This window comes from Lutjanus erythropterus, chromosome 12, assembly GCF_056507025.1.
Source record: "Lutjanus erythropterus isolate fLutEry1 chromosome 12, fLutEry1.hap2, whole genome shotgun sequence".
Classification (NCBI taxonomy): domain Eukaryota; kingdom Metazoa; phylum Chordata; class Actinopteri; order Lutjaniformes; family Lutjanidae; genus Lutjanus; species Lutjanus erythropterus.
In genome coordinates this window covers 25,100,058-25,123,689 of record NC_139328.1, presented here as the reverse complement: position 1 = coordinate 25,123,689, position 23,632 = coordinate 25,100,058, and the positions used below count along the sequence as shown (strand labels likewise).

The window sequence follows — 23,632 nt, the reverse complement described above, 5'->3', positions numbered from 1 at the left end:
TGTGTCTTCATTGCTCTGCAATTACACCACAAAAACGCTAGTTTGTGGGAGGGTTTGCATGCCAATGTTGAACCGGTTCCATTCCAGTTACGTTCTGAATATTTCCACCAAAAATAAATAGGAACCTGAAAAGTAAATTCTCAGCTAGAACCAAAAGTGGCATGTCATATTCTAGAGGTTGTTGTGTATCGTGCCTCACTCTCTGTTGATGGTCATCCTTGATTATAATGGTTCTACTCAAAACTGGTGGAAACCAAGGTTCCGGAATGGAATCGGTCTTAGGAATGGGACTGGACATCTAGATCTAGCCCCACCCATTGACCCTGCAGTGAATTAGGGTGAGTTTTCTGTGATTGTCCATCCACTGAGAGACATGAATGTGTCTACACCCAACCTATGGAGAATATTCAATGCAGGAGTATCAATCAGTCTTAAGTTCATGAGCACTCATTTTTAAAATGGTCCTGAGATGTAAAGAAAACAAACCTGATGGGCAAAAACTGGTCATAAAATTAAGAAAAAGAAATCTTTAAATCTATGCTAGAACACCACAGTAACAAACATGTAATTGATGACTTAAGGAAAAGTGAGTAAACTCACCTTGTGCCATAGATAAGGCTAAGACAGTCCCTCTTTGTTGTAAACCTTAATACATTGCTGAATTAATTGAGGAAACTGTAAAAGATTTCCATCCTTACAACTTACACCAAACACACACACGCATCTGCCTCACACATCTGTCTGCTGAAGAGACCTGTGAGTCAGACTTGCAGTCTTTCCGGTTTCATTCTGACTGTCTTCACTGTTAGCCAGCAGGAGACGACTTCTACACTGAAAGGCAGCAGTCAGAAGTCTTAGCACACAGTTTCTCACACATGTACACACTCATACACTGCCCTGTAGCTGTACGTCCTCCAGGCACCCAAAGTGTCATGGCAACCGTACGGCAGCCACGGTAACGGCAGGCTCATTTTCATACTGATGAGGCGGCCGGTTGCCGGGGAGGCCTGCTGCTGCTGCTCGCTCGTCTCTCCTCTCCAGTGTCGCCCTGAAATTTTAATGACTTTCTTTCTCTGCTTCTCATTTTTCCTGTCTTTGCTCTCAATGCCCTGTCTGCGTGTGAGTGTGTGTTTGTGTGTACATGTCATGAGTCTCAGCTTCAGTATTGAAGCAGACACACACCAAGTGTGTGCAGTTAACACAAGAGGAGAACAAAAGCAATGTAAATTTGAAGACATACGAAATTGTAAAGGGCATGTATTTTTATACCCGTGGAAGACCTCCTCCGATCTGCTCGTCTTGGCTTCAGGTTAGCAGCTCAGCCTACTTTTCATCTGCTGATAGATGCTTTTAGTTTTTGAAGTTTTTACCTCTTACATAATTAGGAAGTCCTGCACCTGGACCGAACTGCTGAAAATCACCCTGAAAATTGGCTGATTCTACAGACTTCTTCAGAAAATGAGTATTGAGAAATCTTTTTTTTTCCACCCTGTGTTATAGTGGACCAAAGCTGATTTTGCATCCTGGAAGCCTCACAAGGTCCCTGTGGAAAGACTAGCAACTAGACTTTTTTGCCTCCACTAATTTAAGTTTGACAAGTTTCTGAGGCTTTGTTCAGACTGTGGACAAATCAGATTTGTTTCTCAAATCTGATCGGATTTGAGTGTCCAGACAACACCAGCCTATCAACAGGGGTTACTGTGTTAACGACATAGACATCAGTAACTACACGTGTTGGTGACATGGCTTTCCAATCCAGAAGCATGGGACCTGGATATTCGTCATCTTGCTCTCCAGAAAAATATGGACACAATCTGGATATGCCAAAAAAACGGATTTGGTCTGGCTGTCTGTACAAGGCTTTAGTCTGGGCTCAACATGTAGTGTGACATGTTGCTTGGCCAATCAGATCTACTCAGCTAACGTTGTGTAGTCCTATCTCTACATCAGTTGTTTGTGAAATGGAGACTCATCAACTATCAGGCTAGGAAAACTGAAAAATAGCTTATGCCATGTCATGATGCATGAAGCTCACCTTTGTCACATGACAACAGCATGACAACATTTAGTTGGACACCTATATGCTATAATAGGGCTTGATTCAACAGAAAAGGTCATAATTAAGGTTCAGAACAATTTTGTAATCCATTGCCTATAGTCTGATGATGATTTATGCTCTGGGGCAATGACTAATAATTTGGGGCTACTGGTGTAGGCTGTGAATATATAATAATAATATAATGATATCCTGACCAAGACTTCCTTTTCCATGTGATGCTCATTGTTTACAGTCCCATTAGCAACCTGAGATGCAAGAATTGATTTGGAGGATGGGTTGGGTTCTGCATTTTGGTGTGTTCTGCCTCGTTTGCTGGCCACACTGAGTGTTTACCTGCGTACAACCAAAGCCCGCTCATATGTGATTGCACTGCACTACTCAGGCTACAGATGGACTCCAAAAGGAAACCAGAATGCTTTGGATACCAAAGTCTTTCCCTTTGTGCACAAGTTCTGCATTTATATGCAGATAACTCTTTATAGAGATATACAACACTTGTGTTGAACAGGGATGCTGCTGTCTGAAACCATCTCACCTCTCCATTTGTTTGTACTTTGTTCTAGGATGAAGAGGCGAGAGAAGAAGAAAACGGCAGGATCGAGCCAGTTGGTCGAGCTGACTCCTGCATGGACCACACCCCTGTGAGGTCACTAGAGTAAGTCCCTCACTCACAGGTCCTCTTCCCAGTTTTTGCCTGTCTGTGCCCTCACATTCCCGCTGAAACTCAATAACCTCCTGACATGAGAGTGACTGCTGATCACACTGAATATTTAATCAGTTTTATTTCAAAATGTGATATCCACCATTTGGGGAAAGTAACACCTGTAAAAATGACTGTAATCTGAACATTCACAGTTTCAGTATTTGCTTATCAAATAATTGCACTGTTGAGGATCGAATTATACATATTTTTCGAAGTGACAGATTTTTCCCAAATGGATGGTTTTGGAATGAAACCCATTTTTGTTCTTTGGTGTCACCACACCTACATAACCCTAAAAGAAAATTCTGTGTTATTACTACTCTCTTTTTGTGGTTTTGGACATCATTTCAATAATGATAACATGAGACTATTAATCTTGTTCAGATAGTGATGTCTCCACTATCTTGCGGATCCCAGCTAAGACTATTATTACTAGTAGGAGTGATGGCCCAAACAATGAAAAATCATGCTCAAGTTGTATGAAACTAGCTTTTCCCTTCAAAGTTGACCTGGGTAAATCAGCTCTGTGCTCACTTTCTCTACATAATTACATACATGAGTACTTTAAAAGCAGGCCAGCAGGTTCTATATTGTAATCCAGGTTTGTTTGTAGAAAATCTCATTTCAACCCTGCTTCGTGATTTGCATAATTCTCTTTTGTGGGAGCAAAATGATCCTCGTCTCGCCATCAGAGCTCTCCCACGCACTAACCCATTCAGCTCCTGTTATTAACAACTGTGTTTTGTTTTGTTATTTTGCTCTGTTGCATGCTTCCAGTTTAATATGCAGGTATGGTATTGTTATTATTCCTGTGATTTCCCAGAGACTCTGGCTTCTCCTGCCTCTTAGTTGTCAACAAGGGGCCCATTTTCCCCGAGCTAATCATAGTCATTGTATCAAAGCTGCAAGTCGATTAGATTTGGCATCTTGTAAAATGTGCCTGTGTATTGATGTTTTACAGACTAACAGGTGAAGAATGCTGCCCTGGAACACCAAATAGCTTTAGCTTTGTTTGGTGCTTTTAAAGGGTCAAAGGATGAATAGTCATCAACATATAAGTGCTGTAAAATGATATAAAGTCCAGGGCTTCGTTGGAAATACGTCTGACTGTCTAGGAGAAAAAGTTTGAATTTATTTTTCCTCCCTTTCATTATTAAGTCTGTTAAAGCTCCAAGTTTCCAGACATGAAGGGCTCAGCACTGACCCGATGTGCAGACATTTACACCTGAAACTGCAAGTCAAAGTGTTCAGTTGTCACAGAATCTTACTTGAATTTCGAACACATCATGCTGTTGTTTTTTTCTGATGGGGCTGCGATTCTCCTGCTGAATCACTGTAATGTGACACAACCCCCCCAAAAAATAATCAAGGATGTGGTTCTGTTCCTTAAAACCATCAGAGTGAGCTTCATGTTTTTAGGGGTGGTAGAAAAATTACATTCACATTAGTATCGTGATTCTTTGTTAATGATAACTGAGTTGATTTTTTGATAACTCAAACGATTTCTCTATATATAAATAACTAGAGCTTGGTCGGTTAGCTTGATGCTAATACAAAAGGAAATTATCATTGACATGCTAACAGCAATTAGCATCTCGATCACCATAAAATTGTCTTTACAAAATGATCCATTTCGTATGCCATGTGGAAATGAACTACTAGCTACAGACTTCGCATAGCTAACTCAGAATTTACAGTTTAAATATTAAATTTCTTATGTGATACTATTATTAAGTTAAAAACTCATATTTCTGCCGTGTGCAGTTTTCAGGGGCTCTATTAATGTTGGCCTAACATCTTATTTTATTTATTTTATTCCTATGGTATCATCTTGATGAGCAGGAACCCCTAAAGTTCACTTTATTTACCACTTTTATATGCAGTGTAGCATTGATGCTGCTTAAATAAAACTCAGAGATTGACGTGGTGTGCGTTGTTTTTGGAAATATGAATTATGCTATTGTTTTTGTGTTTTGTGAACACTTTGACACATGGTTTGTGGTGTATTTCAGCAGCAAACATTTGCAAATAATACCTGAATGACATCAGACATGTTTAAAAAAAGTGACACCTAGGATTGTTTTCCGTTCTGTAGGTATTAATGTGTCTTCAACACGTTAGACTTGCATTTTGCAGTTCTATTCATGTGCAGCCCTAAAGAAATAGCACCCTGTCTTCCTTTGAAGACTGACTCAAGTCTAAATTGTGTGTGTGAGGATTTTTGAAACCCTCCAGTATTCCTTGTTATCCCTCACGTGTGTTTGATTTATTTGGATTGCTCTGTTTTATTATCTTTTTTTGTCAGTCTCCTCCAACACGTTCTTGCTTTCTGTTGTCATCATCTTTTTTTCCTTCATCATCATCTCATTTTCTGTTTTGTTTTTTCCCCACATGGTGTCACCCCTCTCCTCTCCTCTCCTCTCTTCTCCTCTCCACTCCCCTCCCCCGCTACCACCCACCCACCCACCCTTGTCTCTCCGTCTTCCATCCATCACCATCTCCCAGAGACATAGTCAAACTGGTGGAGGTGTCAAACGATGGTGGGCCCCTGGGAATCCACGTGGTGCCTTTCAGTGGCAGGGACCGCAGGTAAAAATACCCAGAGCAGAGTGGTGGTGCTATCAAACAGGCTGGAAGAGTAACGGAGAGGAACAGGTAGAAATAGTGTCCACAGGGCCTTAAACACATCTAGAAAGGTCATAAATAGTTCAATAAATCTCTCAATGGAGGACTTAAAAACTATTTCAGGGATAGTTCAGATTATTTGAAGAGGAGTTGTATGTGGTATTTATCTATAGTCAGTGTATTACCTGCAGTAGATGGCAATGAATGCACCCAACTTGTAGAAGCAGCAGGAGTACCAGCATGGAGGCTAAACAATAAACTGCTGTGGACAAGATCAACAAAACATATTTTAGCCACCTAAAAAAGGCCAATCTAAAAAAATCACTTTAAACCATGTGAATAAAGAACTTAAATACTAGTAAAATATCTTAAAATTGTTCCTTTTTGTGTTCAGATTTATTAGTTTTGTTTTAGCTGCATTTTTTTTTTTTTGGAAACAAAACCTGTTATCATTATCTCTGCTTTACAGTTGTGTACTTAGAACAGCCGTGTTTTAGTGATTAGAGACAGATTAGTTTTGCCAACGCTAGATTGTTTCTTTTTTACTTTTTCAGTTTTTAGTTGTTTTTTTTTTAACACTGGAAGCCCAAGTGGTAAACACACCTGACAGCTTTTAGATTAAAAAAAAAGAGAAGGAAAAGAAAATTGGCCACTTAGCCCATTTAGGTGATGACTTGTCAGGTTTATTGTAGACTCTTAATAAAGCACTTTTGTTGAATTCGGTTTCTGGCAAAGATGTGTATTAGAATGTGTTAATTTTGTTTTTTTGGGCTGGAGAGAAGTGTGCTTCATCACCTTAGACACACACCCACATGCAAACACATATGCATGCATACCGGACATTCCTAGTTGGTACCCATGTACAATCACTTCATCACTCAAAAAAAACAGAAAAAACAAGTCCATGCACATACAAACACACACATGCACAGGTTTGCATCATGAAGCCATTTGCCAGTTTACAGTGATCAATCACACTTGTTTAGAGTTTGCAGGTGCCAGTCATACTTCTCTATGGCTCCTGTCACATCGGTTTTACACGATTCAAAGGATACACTGAGCAGCGCACACAGCACTCACACGCACATGTGCACATACCTACAACACATTCAGAAGCACACATACGCAGCTGGAACAAAGCTGTGAAGGAATTAGAGGAATTTCACATCTGGTTTGAATATTCCCAGAGAGGCATTTCTTGGAGGTTGTGATCAAAGTCAGGCAGCCTTTCAAGAATCCAGTTAAAAACCTCAGTATAGTGAAGTGTAGAACATTGTTCTCAAGCCTGACGTTCACATGGAAGTCCTTCTTGTTACTGAAAGAATGTTTAAAGTCTGTAAAAACAAGTGTAGAGCAGTTGTAAGTATGTCTAATGCTTGATATCATTTTATAGTGCCACTGTAGGTTGACAGCAGGCACTCTTAGAAAGTTCCAAGTTCCAAAGTTGTTCTTCATGAAGGGCTGAGGTTCTAACCAGGACCATTTGCTTCTGAGGAGTCTTTTTTCTGATATAGGGTTTGTCAAGGGTTTATAGTTTCTAGGTAAGACTAAGGGTTCCATTAAAAATCCTTTTCATCCAAAAAAGGTTTTTGGAAAGTCTTCCAGGATTATTGAAAGCCTAGAAGAACTCTTTCATTAAGGGTTTTTTGTGGCATAGAAGGGTTCTTGGTAGGACCCCTTGGTGGATTATAAAAAAATCCTGAGAGTATGGTTCTTGGTAGAATTCCCTGGGCGCATTGTATAAAACCCTTGAAATAAAAAAAAAATTCTTGGTAGAACCCCCTAGGCGGGGTCTGGATGAAACCCTTGGAATATGAAAAAGTTGTGGATAGAACCCTAAGAGAGGGTTCTGAATGATTACACCATAGAGGGGTTCTCTGTAGAGTCTTTCATTAGGGGTTCGGGGTGAAACCTTTCACAGATGTTTTATACACATAATCCCTTTAAATGTTGCATTCTAGGTAGAACTCTCTTAAAGGGTTCTAACCTTTATAAAAGATTAAACCTTTTACCTTCTATAAAGGCCTGACTTGGAACCTTTTCACAGACCTTTCCCACCAACACAGAACTGTCCCCGTTCTGGTTCAAGCACCTAATTATGAACCATTTGCAGCATTTCCACCAAAAATCAATTGGATCTAAACCTTAATAGTTGGTTCCCAGATGGAACTATAAAAGTTTTTTCCTTGAGTACCAAGGATGGCGTGTTATATTCTATAAATTGTTGTGTGTTGTACAAGGCCCTTTGTTGATGATGATCCTTGATTACATTGATTCCACTCAAAACTGGTGGAAATGCGAGTTGGTTTACTAGATGGCACCATGGTTCCAAGGATCTTGAACAAAACCAGTTTAAGACCAGAGCATATTTGATGGAACAGGGCCCTCAAAGAGTTCTCTCTAGAACCTAACATAAAGAAATTCTACCAGGAACCACAAAGGGTTCTGTTATGGGGACAAGAGGAAGGTCTCTTTATTTCTAAGAGTGTACAGGGCCAAATGCATCCCCACAAATGTCCAAACTTTCTTTAATAATGACTCACCCCAGAGACTCCCAAATATGATCAGCGAATACAAACTCGCTGTCGCGCTTTATTGAAAATCAAGATCATATCACTTTCACTCAGTTGCTCGCTGCCTGACTTAATCAACCTAAAAGCACATTTATAATGCACTTTTCTTTTATTGGGGAAATGTCAGAGTAGGCGTTGTCCCAAGATTAAGATGCCCAGCTTTCATCAGAGAAATAGCCCCTCCACAACAAATCGCATTGTGTTCTCACTCAAATTCAATCAGTGGGATTGTGTCTGAACTTTCTCAACTCCTGAACTTTTCTGCCCTCTCTGTAATCACATTCCCATTCATATTGAATTATAAGCCTGAGGCGAGGGCGAGTATTAAACCCTAAAATCAACCCAATTTACCTAGGCGACACTCGCTCATACTACCTCAGTAAAAGCCTCGCTACACACGGACACGGACTATATACCGAAGAAGACTCGATTAGGTTTGTGCCGTCTTTCCTACCCGTGGTTGATTTTCTTCCTCAGACTCGAATCTATAATCCGCAAAGCGCCCTTTCAGGTGAAGTTAGCCTCTTGCTGCGGCTGTGCGGGGAGGCATAAGCCAGTTTGCCACACCGGATTACAGGGCGACAACGGTTGCAGCTCAGCACGGTTGAAGTGCCTCAGCGCGATAGACCGGCCTCTCTCCAGCTCGCCTGCTATCAGCGTTTAATGGTGCTGCTTTCTGTCGCAGTCTGAAAGCACTTTGTTTATTTTTTTGCTCAGAAAAGGGCTGCAGGAGTCTTAGGGGTTAGAAAATTAACACCTGCAAAGCATCGACCCCGGCAGAACTACAGTAGAGTTTTTGAATGTGTTGATTGCCTTTGAATAGATGCCTCCCCCACACAGCCTCTGAAGCACCCTGATGTGATGTGACTGCTTTCTCTCATAAGCCTCATTGGTACACTGATGATGCAAATGACAGGACCACACTGTACACTCTTTTCAAGTACCACATGATAAAGCAGAGGCAGCAATTAGGCACAGCTCTTTTCTTTGACAGAAAAAGCTTTTCATTAACAGAGCACAGACTGATTCTTGGATAGTCGCTGTCGCCTGACCATGTGAACATGGAACATTTGTATTCAAGAATAAATTTTTCTGGTGGCAGTAATGAAAAAAAACAAGGCATTTAATGTAAAAATGATTAGAGTGAAAAATACAAAGACTTTATAGGCCTCAAAAATGACAAAGACACTTTTAGTGAGCTTTAGAATCCTTGAAGGATTTGACAGGTGAGCCACTGGGACAGACAGGTATATAAATGTTGTTGTTTTACTCTGTATACAAAGACTAAGTGTGTTTTTGACTGATAAACCCTGAGTGTAACTGTCTTCAAAGAAAGTCACAGTGATTTTACAAATCGGATTCCAAAAAATGTCGGGATGCTGTGTAAAATATAAATAAAAACAGGATGCAATCATGGAAATGAACCATTTGTTGACAACAGTTTTACAGTTTGTTCCCAAACCCATGGTGTAATATCCTTTATAAAATCAGGTATTTCACAAAGTGGCAAATTGCACGATCCGTGCTCATGAACAACTGAGCCGTTCAAAGATGCCTATACCAACACATTATGTAATAACTCGCAAAATGTAATGTATTTTTTACTTCATTATGTAAAAACATCCATATATAGTAATTATCAGGATAATATCGAACACAGTATGTAATAGATTTCCTCCCCTTTTGTAATAAATTATTACATATTGTGTTGGTTATTATATACTGGAGTTGATGAAAATGTAATTATATGTTGCATTATGTAATAACCAACCAAAATGCATGTCTTATGTCATTATAGCCATGTTGCATTTTAGCATGAATCGTACTAATTCAGAATTTTCCAAGAAAACAATTAGTTCAGTTGATTTGTAGTATCTTTGATTGGCCAAAACTGTTTTTGAGGGTTGATAGTGACATAGACACTGCACAACACCAAGTGTCAGGACACACACACACACTCACACACACACACACACACACACACACACATACACACACATGCACACGCTCACACACATACAGCTCTTCTATTAAGTAATCAGAATTATGCAAATTTGGACTACACAGAAAAAGAGATTGCACAATATGTAACAGCAAATTTAGTTTTTATTCTCTCAGTGCCCAATTATGATATGTTAAAGCAAAGAACATATACCTCACTGTTGTGGTTAACAAGACTATTTCCAAACCACTGCATAATATAATAATTTGTTACAAAATGTGGGCAATTTTTTCACATATTATTTTAAAGCTTTTTATTATAAATGCTGCAGATTATCACAAAATGCTGGTGTTACATAATAACATGAATATGTTATTACATTTTGTTGACTTATTACACAATGTGTTATTGCAATGCCCCTTTCATACTTAATCATGATATATGATAAACAGAAGTTTTTTGACAGTTCCACAACTTTCAAATTCAGAATGAGTGTATGCTCACAAAAATAATGAAGTTGCTGAGGTAAAATGTTAAATACATTGTCCTTGAACTGTTTTCAATTGAGTACATATCAAAACGGATTAGCAAATTATCACATTCTGTTGTATAAATGACTCATACAGTGTCAAAACATTTTTTGAAATCAGGGTTGTGATGTATTCTACACCTCAGTTCTCTCCAGGCTGCTGCAGAGCAGCCATATTGAATCCACGTTCATCATCTGGCACCTTGTTGACATGAGCGTTTGAACATTTCAGGACTCTTGGCTTGTTGGTCAAGCGTCTGGAGAGGGGAGGCAAGGCAGAGCAGCAGAGCCTCTTCCAGGAGAACGACTGTATCGTCCGTATCAATAACGGAGACCTGCGAAACATCCGCTTTGAACAGTAAGACGGCAGCTTACAGGACCCACTGTTGAGCTCTGATGGCTTCCGGACTTCCTGTGTGATTGGCTTTATGGACCTTCGCTTCTTCCCTCTTCTCACACCTACAACCCTGAACCCTTCTTTTTGCTGTTATCCTCTCTCCTCACGTCTTTTTAACCTCCTCTCTGCGCTCCTGCCAGTGCACAGGCTCCTCTGCAGCCTGTCACTGTGCTAAGCTAACCTTACCCTATTAAACTCCTGTAGGTTGCACCCTCAATCGCTGAAGCGGTCCCTGCAATCCTCTCAGCCTTTATTCCCCTGTGTTTCAGTAACAGCTCCACTGGATTCCTATTGTAACACCTTTCTCCCTTCTTCCATTGGAAAGAATGGGAATAAGGCTCCTAACATTCCTCTGCTTTTCAGCTCTCTTCACATTTTGTGCTTTCATCACCTGCCTAACCAAACCCACCTACTAACCCCCCTCCCTCCTTTCTAGATGCTATATTCTGCATGCATGCCTTCATGCTGCATATATAATGTTACCTGCTGAACACAATTTCAGAAATCCAGTGATGCATATATGTGTTCGATCTTATTTTCACCTGTCAGCATAAATGTATACTAAATAAGTGTATGTTTTCAACTTTGGCATACAATTCTTATGGGATGTAGAAGAGATCTATCATGCAAAGAGCCACCCATATAGCGCACATAGAGGGGTGTTATGATATATTTCCTTCTTATGGGACTTGCAGTGTTTTAAAGGGTCTGTTCACCCAAATTCTACTTTTAACAACAGAAATGAAAATTAACTAAAAAAAGTATATTTTACCTTACCTCTTGTAGTATCCAGACATGCATATAGTTTGGGTTTTACTTGTTGAGGCTTTAAAATGTCTTTTAAATATCTGAGATTTTTCATCACCACCTTATTACAGTGGAGTTTAATGGAGTTGCACTTGAGTAGCAATATCTCAGACAGAGGAATGCAACTGTACACCTTCTAAACTTTTACTGAACTAAGACTAGCTAAATTCTCATCCAGTTGCCCAAGCCTAGCAGAAAGTTTATGTTATTTGTTGAGGCCCAGCAATGGATTTTAATGGAGATAAACCACAGTAGCAAAATCTGTCATGAAACAGTGTCCTTGTATTTTGGATAATAAGAATATGCTGTCAACAGTTCAACTAAGGGACTATTCAACATTCACCTCCACTGTAGTAGAGTGGAAGCAGAAATGAGGCAAATACTAGGCAATTAAACCAAAACTATCACTATGAGTAAGTGAGAAATTATATAATTTAGGTGAACCCACCCTTTAAATCCAGTCATTTTATGATGTCCTCACCAACCCTGCAGCTGAGCCATCTGTCAAGGATGTGAATTAGACTTTCAGGCACAGTGGTGTTAGAAGAGCATCAACAGTTGCTCTTGTTATTTAACAGTATTTTTATAAGGGCTCAGATTACATCTGCCACTTGGTTCTGGCTGAAGTCATAAAGATGCCAAGACAAGACCATCCTCCTCAGGGACAGTCATTAGTCGCTGGGAAAAATGGGCCTGGAATTTCACAATGAAGTTCTCCAAGCAGGCCAAATTTTAGTTGTCATGCAGGGCGGGCCGGGAGCAATAGAAATTCCGGTGCCCCGGTATTTTCCGAACGTCCGTGCAGCTGTCACTGGGTGAGGGAAGAGCCATACCAAAGTCTCCTTTATTGAAACAGGTGGTGCTAACAAGGCTCCACTGTTACAGGGTGTTGACAGCCAACATAAGTTTCCATTCACACCTACTGTACATGAGCTCACACCGAGAGGGGGTTTAAAAGAGGATTTTCTGCAAACTATCCGACGGATAGAGGTCTCCTTCATCTGGAGCCAAATGAGGGGATTATGTGATGGAGCTGTCAGCGAGGGTTCAGTCTCTTTTTAGAGCCGCTCACGCTGGCAATAAGTATTAATTAACATGTCAGAATGTTCAGGTGGGCGAAGATGGATTTATATATACAGTATGGATGTGTATGTGTGTGTGAGAGAGAGAGACATCGGGGAGTGATTCTAGAAGCATGTTTGTGCAGACAAGTATGAATGTATAGAGCTGTTGAATAGTTGCTGAGAAAGGTATTTAGGCTGAAATCAGTCAAATAATTGACCTTGTTTTTTTTCAAATCTCTCCCATAAACTTCCTTCTCTTTTTGTCCCAGAGCACAGAACATGTTTCGCCAGGCCATGCGCTCCCCTGTCATCATGTTCCATGTGGTTCCGTCATCAATGAAGGCCCACTACGAGCAGCTGTCCCACGCTGAGAGGAACCCGGCGTACGCCTCGGGTCGCTTCAGCCCCGACTCCCTGACCGGCAGCACCGTCTCCGGCATTGACCACACCCCACAGAGGATGTCCCGACACGGTTCCCAAAGTCACCCGCACTCTCATCCGCATCCTCATTCCCATACTCACCCAGAGCAGACTGAAGGCTACCCACCTCTGACTCACCCAGCAGTCTCTGCTGCCAAGCCTCCAACAGGACACACCCACTCACCTCAGAGGGGCCTGAACTCGACGCCAACAGCAGGATTTACCAAAAAAGTTGGGAGGAGGCTCAACATCCAGCTAAAGAAAGGTGAGCCAAAGATGGATTACTTTAGTGCCCAGAGATGCCATCATATCTAGAAGGGGGAACCCTTGCGTTGCAAAAGTCTCACAAATTCTGTAGGTGTTGTTTCTTCATTGTGCACATTGTACAAGCTAATTATGTTTTATGATTCAACAAAGCAGTTATGTGTGTCTGGAGTTCCCGCATAGACACAACCCAGAGGACCAATGTTAATTTGAAGCAAATTTTAATTTCATTTCTTTCAACAGACAGACCCTTTTAAAGTCCTGCTCCTTTTTGCTTTGTGCTCCAAAAGCTTGGTTCCTGGCGCAACCGTGATCAACTTTCTCCTTTCTTGTTTCCTGTACTTAAATATACTATGTTGGAAAGTCAAATTTTGAAGACGGTTAAAAGATGTTGCTGGGGAATCTGTAAAAGCCACATATATAAGTCACATTTTACATCAGCTAATGTTAGCAAAACGCTAGTTTACTAGTCAACTAACAAGTTATGTGTATTAGCTACCTAGGTAGCCAGCTTTTTGGAGTAGATTAACTTGCAAGTTAGCAAGTGCTTTGCTCTGGAACAAAACTTAAGATGACTAGCTAGCAATTTATTAGTGTTATGTATTAGTGTTATGCTAAAAGTAGCTAACTTAAGGCGTAGCTTTATATACTGTGTGTTTTACTGCCCCCTGAGAAACATCTTTTAACGTCGCCTTTTTTTTTAAGTGGCAGTACATGATTTTTTTTTTAATTCCTAAAGAGCAGAGTGCTTATTGCTTATGTTACCAAAAAAGTATCTTTTTCATCATTTTTGGGACAGATACTGGTATATCTGTGACACTTACTGCAATACAAATATGATTCAAACACTTAAACATTGACTTTTACTTTATGGGAACCTTAACACGGCAGATTGACCTGTTTTGTTTCATTCACCCACCACTGAATAGTCAGTATCTCTGTGTTTGGAACTTCCACCACCAGGAAAGTACTTTGTTGTTATTGTAAAAAAAAAAAAAAAATCTCTCAGCCCTGACATGATGTATTACATCATTTTGTTTTTGAAGTATCATCTGAATCTTTCCAGAGGGTCTGTGAAAATCTCTCCACTTGCTTTGCATTCCTCTGGCTTTCAAAAATGAGAACGATGCTTTGTATGTTCCTAGCCATTCCATTCCAACTGAATAAACAAGCAATTTCCCCATTCCTGGCAGATCAAAAACAAGCAGAGGAACAGTTTGTTGAGGAATGGCTCAAACATGAAGTATGCAGACTATGAACAATGATGTAACAGGCTTAAAATCATCCACAGTTTACCATACTGATGTGAATAGCGAGGTGACGAATCCAATGAAATGCGCAGACTCCGGGAGGCGGAAATGCAGAATGAAAGGCGATGTTGGGAAGAAAACTTCGGGGAGATCTCCTCTGTATGGGTTTTGACTGACAGCTGGCACAGGTGGTGCAAACCTCTGCCAACAGGATACCAGGTGTTGGTGCCAGGTCTCAGGGCCAGAGAGCTTGTTGCTAAGCAGCCGCTGGTCCCTGTGAGCTGTCAAATGCCACAGCAAAGAGTCTGACAGGGCTGCACCATATGCCTGTTGAAGTTTTCACCCAAATCTGTTCCCTCTCTGGTGGCTGGAATCAAGCCACAACATAAAACATAAAAACATCCAGCTGGTTGTTGCATATTCCATCCCCGGCTGATTGCCATTTCCACTTTTTCCTTCATCATAGTTTATTCTTCCCACTCTCACATCTCTGCATAGTCATAATACCCAGAATACAGCACTTTCTGTGCTTGATATTCCAGGAGATCTGTTATGTCCTTATTCAAAGATGTTATCTTTCCTCATTCCACCTTTGTTTGCTGTTGTTGGAGCAGACACTTGTGGGGGATTAACAGCGACTCCCAAGAGGCCGTTTGGCTCATCTGTTTTGTTTTGAGTACCGACTTTAGCCCACAGCTTTGAGCGCAGATTAAACCCCCCGTATTGTTTATGTGCTTGAATCAGACACCGGTCTCCTCACAAATCCCGGGGAGTATCAAAATCAATCAAGGAATCCCATTCTGCAGAGGAAATTGCTTAGGTATGTCTTAATCAAGCTAATGCGAGTTTAAAAGATCCTCCTCCCTGTTTAAAGCCAGCGACGCTATAAGCATTTACCGGTGAGTATAATACCGCACCTCGTCTGCCTGCGGGAAGTTGATTGGCTCATCAATGGAGGGGATTAGGTAGAGGATGTGAAACAGAATAGCTAAGTGTTCTGCTTTTCTTTGCATCAGCTCAGTCAGACAGGCTGTGAGGATTAGGGGCCAGTATTCTGATACAGCAAGGATGCTCATTATTGTTCTTATATCAACTTTGTTTTACAGTCTTACACAGACGTGATTTGGCACAGTTTATTTACAGAGCTCTCTGGAACACATGCATGCATGAAGTACCTTTATCAGAGCTCTCAGAGTGCAGGATGCGGCCAGAAGTCATGATTGTAGAGAAGGACAGATTTAAAGGGATAATTTTGATTATTGAAGTAGGGTTATATGAGGTACTTATCGATAGTCAATGTATTTACCTACAGTAGAATGTGATCAATGTGCACACAGTTTGGCGATGCAGAGAGGGCTACCAGATCAGAAGCTAAGCAGTGTACTTCTGTGGACAGAGTCAGCAGCAAAACATATTTTAGCCACTCCTAAAAAGGCCCACTCAAAAAATCGTTAGTTTAAGTTAGGGCTAGGCAATAGATTGATTGCGATGTGAGACTACATATTGTCTTAGATTGAGACCATATTTGCATATTTCAATGATCAAATGTTGGACTAATGTCACAGATCCACATACCGATCCCATTTCAACATCGTATGTTGTTATTCATTGAAATTTATGTGCTACGCAGCACCAAGAAAATAAATATATAAATGAACAAGATTAGCAGTTTTCATAGCAACTCTATATTGATTTGTATCAAAGGGGACACTGGCAAAATGCAGCTTGACTGAAGAAATGTACTAGCCACCTCACTCATGGTTAAAACTTTAACAAACACTAAAATGGTAATTGTTTTAATGGTAATTGTGTTTTGTAAAAAAGCACACATTGCAAACACTGACAAAAAAATTAATCAACACAGTCAGCACAGCATTTAAAAATGTGTATACACACACACACAGTACTGCTGACCCTGTCCACAGCAGTATGTTGCTTATCCAAACTGGGAGCATTTCAACCACCATTGACTGTTAATAAATACCTCACACAAGCCCAATCCCAAAGCCTAATACTAAACTATTCCAAACTATCCCCTTAAGTGTGTTGATCATTCTCTGTGTTGAATAAAACAATGACACCTGAGTTACCCCTCCATAACCACAGGCAGTGCAATATGTTCTCACCAGAGGTTGTTTTTCAGTTTCCTGCTTCAATTAAATATAAGGCACGAGTATTAAAAGTCTTGAGGCTGAACTTAACTTACTGGCACCATGTAATTGCATGTACTTATCGTATAGTCTAACTTTTTACTTTAAAAGTTGCCTCACAATATGTCCAACTTTAATTATTCACTATAAACCTACTTGAGCTCTCTGCTGTTGACAGGATGCAGGATTTCTCTTCATTTCCTGTATTTAACTTGCTTAATAGTAGGAAATTGTTTGTTTGTCTGTCAGGATTATTGATGACATGAGATACAGGCCTGTGTTCCTAATGGTTCATAATGATACACTCCTATGGGGTTTCAGGCAAAAATTGCAAATGTATACAAACAAAATCACATCCTCCCACACAAACATAGATTAATAAGCGCAGACAGATTAGCAACAGCCAAAGATAATGTTTACTGTCAGCGCCAGGTCACAGTGAAAATCATTAGCGTTCTCTTTCCAAATAGGTAAAACTGGAAAGCTGGTGAAGGGGGATTACCTGTGTGTTATGCAGTGGGTACTATAAGTTGTAGGGCTGTACCTGACTTTTTTCAGTAGATTTAGATTTAGACTTTCAGGAAACACTTCATTGAATTGACAGATTTTAAACTGGGTTCAGTGGGTTGTCCAGGGTGACATCATTTAGGACACATGCCATGTTAAAACCTGGTTTATACTCCCAAACATCCTCTGAGCTGATTTTTGGTAACAATGGATGATGTGATACAATATTTTATGCTGTGCTACAAAAAGACTATATCTTATTAAGTCAGTCTGAGCTGTAATTCACCACTTCTAAGCAGAAGATAATGATACCTCAGCCTCATTACAGCATGCACATAGTGTCTGCTGCCTTCTTTCTACGCGTCTGTTTGGGAGTATGATAAGGCCTTCAGGTTTTGCTTGGTCTGTAGCTGCCTGTACCAAGAGTCTTCACTGAGTGCTGAGTGGACAGGATGACTTGAAGTAGTGGAATGATTTTACCCCAGAGAAAAAGCAAAGCTATCTCTGGGGACCGAAATGCCCACTGAAGTAAACTGCACACTGATAAAAAGCAAAATAAAAACAACTGAAAAAGCAGTGTTGTGCACCAGCTAGTTTTATTTAGGAAAGCTCCAATAGTGTTGCCTCCCATTCAGAGAAGAGGAAGGACAATCAGTAAAAAAAAAAAAAAAAAAAAGCACAGTACTCTCAGATCTCTTATATTTCCTGCATGTTGGACTCTGTTTTCTCAAAGGTTGTTGTGGCCAGACAGAGCAATTTGTCAATGGTGCAAATTTGCATACTTTAACTTTAGTGACTCTGGATAAAGGCAAAGGCAAACTTTTGCTGATATAAATGTTGGTGTCAGGGTTTCATCTATGAAATTAATAGCAAAGGTTCTCAGCACTGATTGGACTGTTTGTCTCTATTGTCCTCTACTTATAAAACCTCAAGACAGATCCTGATGACCTATCTCGCTATCGAAGTTGACACTTGACGACGGCTTAAACAATTGCCTCACGTATTCATGTCAAATTTAATAATATCTTCTGACATTAATGGAGGCGCTTTTTGTTTCAGGTAAGGCGAACCGCCTCCACTGTACAGTGCTGCAGGAATCGCAGAACTCACAGGGCCTCATTTAACAGACTTACAATTGATTTTGATCCTAAGCATGAGTTATGCAGAAAAAGGTGTTTAAGTAGTTATTTATAAAGCCTGTCTTTAAGGTGGAAATGATCTTATCTCGAAGCAAAGCCGAGACTTAATGACCTCCCTGCTAGTTATGTAGAGGTATTGCTGTTTGGGAGATATGCTCCCAAGCCTCTGTTGAACTTTGCATTAGTTTTCCGAACAATGTGATTGGAATTAAAGGTTTGAGGAATTAATTGTGACAGACTCTCAAGCTGCATGTTTGGTTTTGTTTGGCAGCCCACTGTTCTCTCCACTGTATAACATGTGTTGCCTGGTTTCAATCTCTTCTACTATTGCTGTGAGCTTGTCTTCCAAGAAGTTTCTCTTTTGGTCCATGCCTGTTCTGGATTAAACTCTCATTTGTGCTGTATTATGTAAGGGGGAATCACTGATTGTAATGCAGTTGCCATCAATTTTCAGTTAATTTGTGATTTATATGTCAGAGGTGCAAAATTGAAAATTATCCTTTGACTAAGTTCAAGTATAAATCTAAGAACCTCTACTCTTGATCAAACAACCACTTCACTTTGACGTCAAATGTCTTAAGCACTTAGCACTATTATTGCCTAAACCTACATCAGATCCAGGAGCGCCGCACCAGTCGAGTATGAACTTATTCTGAGGAGCTTGAGCTGTAACAGAGACAACAGAGGAGCTTGTGCCTTAAGATAAACCAGATTCCATCATAAAAGACCTGCTCTTCTCACAGGTCCTGAGGGGCTCGGCTTCAGTATCACATCACGGGACGTTCCCATCGGTGGCTCGGCACCCATCTACGTGAAGAACATTCTGCCTCGGGGAGCTGCCATCCAAGATGGCCGCCTCAAGGCAGGAGATAGGTTGCTGGAGGTGAGTGATACTAACACAGCAGTAATATATGATAGAGTAATGTATATCACAGCTCAAAGACCTCTTAAGTGCAAGTATTTTTAATTCATCGAAAATACCTGTCGTCTGTTAAATTTAAAGTGTAACTAATTAATTAATAGGGTAACTTTTGATATGGAAATTGAGCATCCTGGAATTAAATCAAAGAACATGTTTTTATGCTCTATCTTTTGCCGCAAGACGGGAATAGCTTTTGAAGTTCAGTTTATCCCACATTGCAATACATTTGCATAAAGGATTTCAGTGTGCAGCACTGAAATCTGTGGCGCTATTGCACAAAACTTTGAATCCTTTGATCCACAGGTTTATTTATCACTCTAAGCTTTTTTGAAATAGTGATGAAATTACTGGTTGATCACTTTGTTAGACTCCAACTTTGGAGAAAAAAAATCTCAGTGAGGATTTGCTGTTTGTCTCTGTTTTAAAGGGTAATTTTGGTATACCAGCCTGGACCCCATTTTCCCAGTGTTTTTGTGTCTAAGTGACTAACTGGAATAGCCATTTTTGAAATCGGTCCAGTATTGAGAAAGAGAGCTGCACCTGGCAGAAGCAAAACTAAGCTCCAGCTTTATCCCTCCAGGCAACTGTGCACCATCAAAATAAGTCTTCTAAAAGTGCTTGTTTTTGCCACTGACAGGATCAGATTATCAGAAGAAGCCTGACAAACATTTTGCAAAAGGATTGCTACTGAGATAAACCTTTTCATGAAGAGTCAATCAGACCGCATTAGGAGGTCATCTGCAACCACGTTCATTTAGCAGTGTGAATGCAGTGAGGCCTGGACAACAATGAAACGATGACTTAATTAGGTGACATCCTGTAAGCACATTATTTGCTTCATTGTAATGAAAAATACACAAGTTCTCTTACCTGCAGCTGATATTTGTGATCACACCATTAACCCCAGACTCCATTAAACATTGTCAAACATTGTCTGTGACAAATTCTTAATTATTCAGGCCTTCTTGTGAGTTTGTCAGATGTTGTATGTTATTTCTTTTTGTCAGACGGTTACAACAGTGCATTTTGCAAGCATATTTATTTGCATATGGAGCGGGGATCCACTTGTGATCCACTTGTGATCAGATCACCCAGACCACATGTTAATACCAGGTCTGCACAAAGCCGTGGACACAAAAAACATGGGAAAATGCAGTCCATCAAGTCACCCCTTAGAGCATTAATCCATGCAGACTGATTAGAAACTAAACTCAGTCACTTTGTCTCCTGTTCAGGTGAATGGAGTGGACCTGAATGGGCGAACCCAAGAGGAGGTGGTGGCTCTGCTCAGGGCCACGCCCATGGGCGGGGCTGTGGGGCTGCTGGTTCTACGGCAGGAGGACACTTTCCTCCCCCGAGAAGTGGTACGTTTGTCATTTTCCACCTCCCTCGAAACATTCCCTCAACTCTTCATCCTGTCAGTATAATAACATCTCACATCATGACACATATACAGTCCCCCGATGCATGGATAAGTATAGGTTATGGGTTTGTGCTCAGGCGTACGTGCGAGAGTGTGTGTCTGTGTGTGCTCCTGCACTGTCACAAGTGCGGTTAATCCCCACAGCGAGCACGGTGTTGTCTTCTCATTTCCCAGCTAACACAACACGCTAGCCGAGCATGCAGATTGATTGTCCCGCTCTGTCGCTGCACTCCTCTCTATTATCAGACTGCGGCTACCCTCAGAGGAAACCTGTAGAGCTCAATCTTCTCTCTTTATCTCCTTTGCCCTCTCCTTTCCTCTCACTTTCGCTCCGTCTCTGTCTTTCTTTGCGTGTCACCCTCCCCTGTTTGCTCCTTTCATTCTCATTCACTGCTTCCCTTTGTTAGGTTACCTCCTCTGTCTCTGTATTTCCATCTCTCTGGCTGTGTTTTGCCTCCAAGCTGACTTACCAGATTGATGGATGTGGGGATGAACAGACAGATGCAGGGCAGGTAGTAGGCAGAGAGTGAAAAACACACTTGGCTTGAATATCAATCAGGCAGCATCCTCGCACATTACACTACACAAACAGCAATACAAATGTTTGTGCGCTGGTTTTTCGGTGCTGCTGCTGTCACTCAGTCCAGGCAGATGCCATTCACAGCTTGTAAACTTCAGTGATACATGCAAAGTGCTGCTAATTTAGTTGGTACGTTTGTCACAACTGTTTGCTTTTCTCAAGGTCGTGTTTTTACATGATGCCAGATGTTATACTTAATTATTTATGCAGAAAATCAGGTTTGATGTACCGCACATCTGGAGTTAGTTGTTTGATAAAGAAATGAGCTCAGAATGACCAAGGTGTAAAAAGGCAGCAGAACACTGTAACTTAAATGAGCAATTTGTAGCAATTGTGTGTCCAAAAAACGAATACTGCAGTCTAAATAGCGAGTTAGAGCCTTAAACGGTATATTTACTAGGTTGAAATCCTATTTAATGTGCCGTCTATGGTTGAAGCAAGTTGTTTCTCTCTGCCTCCCCAAACTTCTGGATGCTCAGGCAGCCTGCTGGACCACTGCAGGAGCACAAGATGAATGCAACATTTCAATTGGATGATAACAAGTGATCACTAGCAAGTTGATCAGCTGTGTATAACTATCAATTGTCTGTCGACTGAAAACAAAAGATGACTGCTCTGAAAATACACACTTTGGAATTTGATTTCAGTGACTGTCTGCCCTCTGCCTACCAGGCTCCATAAACATATTGCTCAATTTAACTGTTACAAGCATCTACTCCTTCAAAAAAAGATTATTAATGTTTCATTATGAGTCATAAGCAGACACTTACTCATTCTGCAAACATTCAGCATTAATTTGAACTCTTATTAATGTGAAATGGGCAAATAAAAACAGTCATTCTGGCCCGTAAAGTAAATTTTGGGCACTGAGGGACACTGTAGCATTGTTGCCAGAATAGCAAGTATTTCAACTTAGCATTTTTCCTTAATTTCTGATGACATGTCATGGTCATTTTATCATTTCTTACAGTAAATATATGACAGATTTATCCTTTAGTGTATTATTTTTGTTCATGTGGGGAGAGTGAACAGTGGAGGCTGTTAGGGAGCTTTAAATCATGTTGGTGTTTACTCCACAGCAGCGGTCAATGATTCTCTGCTATCTCTCCAGCTGCATGAGCTGGCTTAAACACACGCCTTATCGAGTAGTAACATGAGTTATAGCACCAAACAGCCTTAAATCCCCCCCTCTGTGTCATAAAAATGGTCTCCCCCAGCACCCTCAGCAGTCACCAGGGCCATTACAGGCAAATGCAGCCATTCGCTAGCAAGTAGTGTCAATCAAATGCCTGATTGGTGACAATTATCACAGCAAGAGATGCAGAGGAGGCTATTGGCTGGCTGTCGCCACGGGCAAAGTTAGATGAGAGGTGCTGCCTCACTGGTCGATACTCATCTTCAGATTAGAGAGCGGGGATTTGAGTCCGGCTGACTCTGCATGGTTGGTAGTTAGATGGTAGGATTTATTTGATCTGTAGTTATCAGCTGTAGAGGGTGGAGAGGCTGATGTGAAAGGGTTGAGATGGGACTCGAGGGAGATGAGGTCCAGTGCACAAAATGAGCAGCTTCAGTCTTTATCCAAAGCTGTGAACTTGGCTAAGCATTTATCTCATGGGTTTTAGAGATAAAGGAGACTAAACAGCATGTCAGTTAAGAAAAAAAAAATACAAGCTTTATGTATCAATAAAAACACATACTGAATGGCTAAATTAAGCTTGACCTAAACAGGGTTTCAAGAGTAAACAGCACATTTTCTTGGCGCGTAAGTATGAATTAAAAATGGCAGTTACTAAGCTTTATTTATTAAACCTAATTTAGTGCGATGGAAAAATAAAGTCAACAGCTGCTGTATTGTTTATACAGAGGCCACGTGCAGCAGATATAAAACATGAGAGCAGCCTGTTTTATCATCATCTGAGACTACATCAGTCTTGCAAATAATATGATGAAATCGGTCATTGAGCATTTCATATTTTGGTATGTGGTGGTATGGTGGTGTAACTAAAGAAGTGGACATGCTATGCCAATTGATATTGATATGCTAATATCCTAGTGTTAATGCATGGCACATTCATACTCATGTGACACAATCCCATTTAGTTTCATTTACACAGAAGTGAAACTTAGGAAGAGCCCTGTCCTTTACTGCCTCTGTTCTGATCGATGTTCATTTCCATCAGAGGAGTTTTATTCATAATATGGCTGAAATGGAATGTAGTATTCATTAGTATGTTTTTAAGTTTAAGTGCATAATCACCTTAAAGTAGAGAAGTCGTTA

The 23,632-nt window shown here is 40.6% G+C and overlaps 1 protein-coding gene across 9 annotated transcripts in view; it reads left to right on the top strand.

Annotated features, from left to right (window-relative positions):
* The window catches only part of LOC146318052 (partitioning defective 3 homolog), a 307,847-nt gene that overhangs the window by 132,145 nt on the left and 152,070 nt on the right, over positions 1–23,632 (top strand). For 6 of the 9 annotated variants that reach the window (XM_084731435.1, XM_084731433.1, XM_084731437.1 and 3 more), the window contains exons 6-11: positions 2,623–2,714; positions 5,268–5,351; positions 10,664–10,789; positions 12,969–13,384; positions 19,173–19,312; positions 20,587–20,715. In XM_084731435.1, coding sequence (XP_084587561.1) covers positions 2,623–2,714; positions 5,268–5,351; positions 10,664–10,789; positions 12,969–13,384; positions 19,173–19,312; positions 20,587–20,715 — 987 coding nt within the window. The remainder of the gene's footprint in view (positions 1–2,622; positions 2,715–5,267; positions 5,352–10,663; positions 10,790–12,968; positions 13,385–19,172; positions 19,313–20,586; positions 20,716–23,632) is intronic. The other 3 variants (XM_084731432.1, XM_084731434.1, XM_084731436.1) reach the window with 3 other exon arrangements.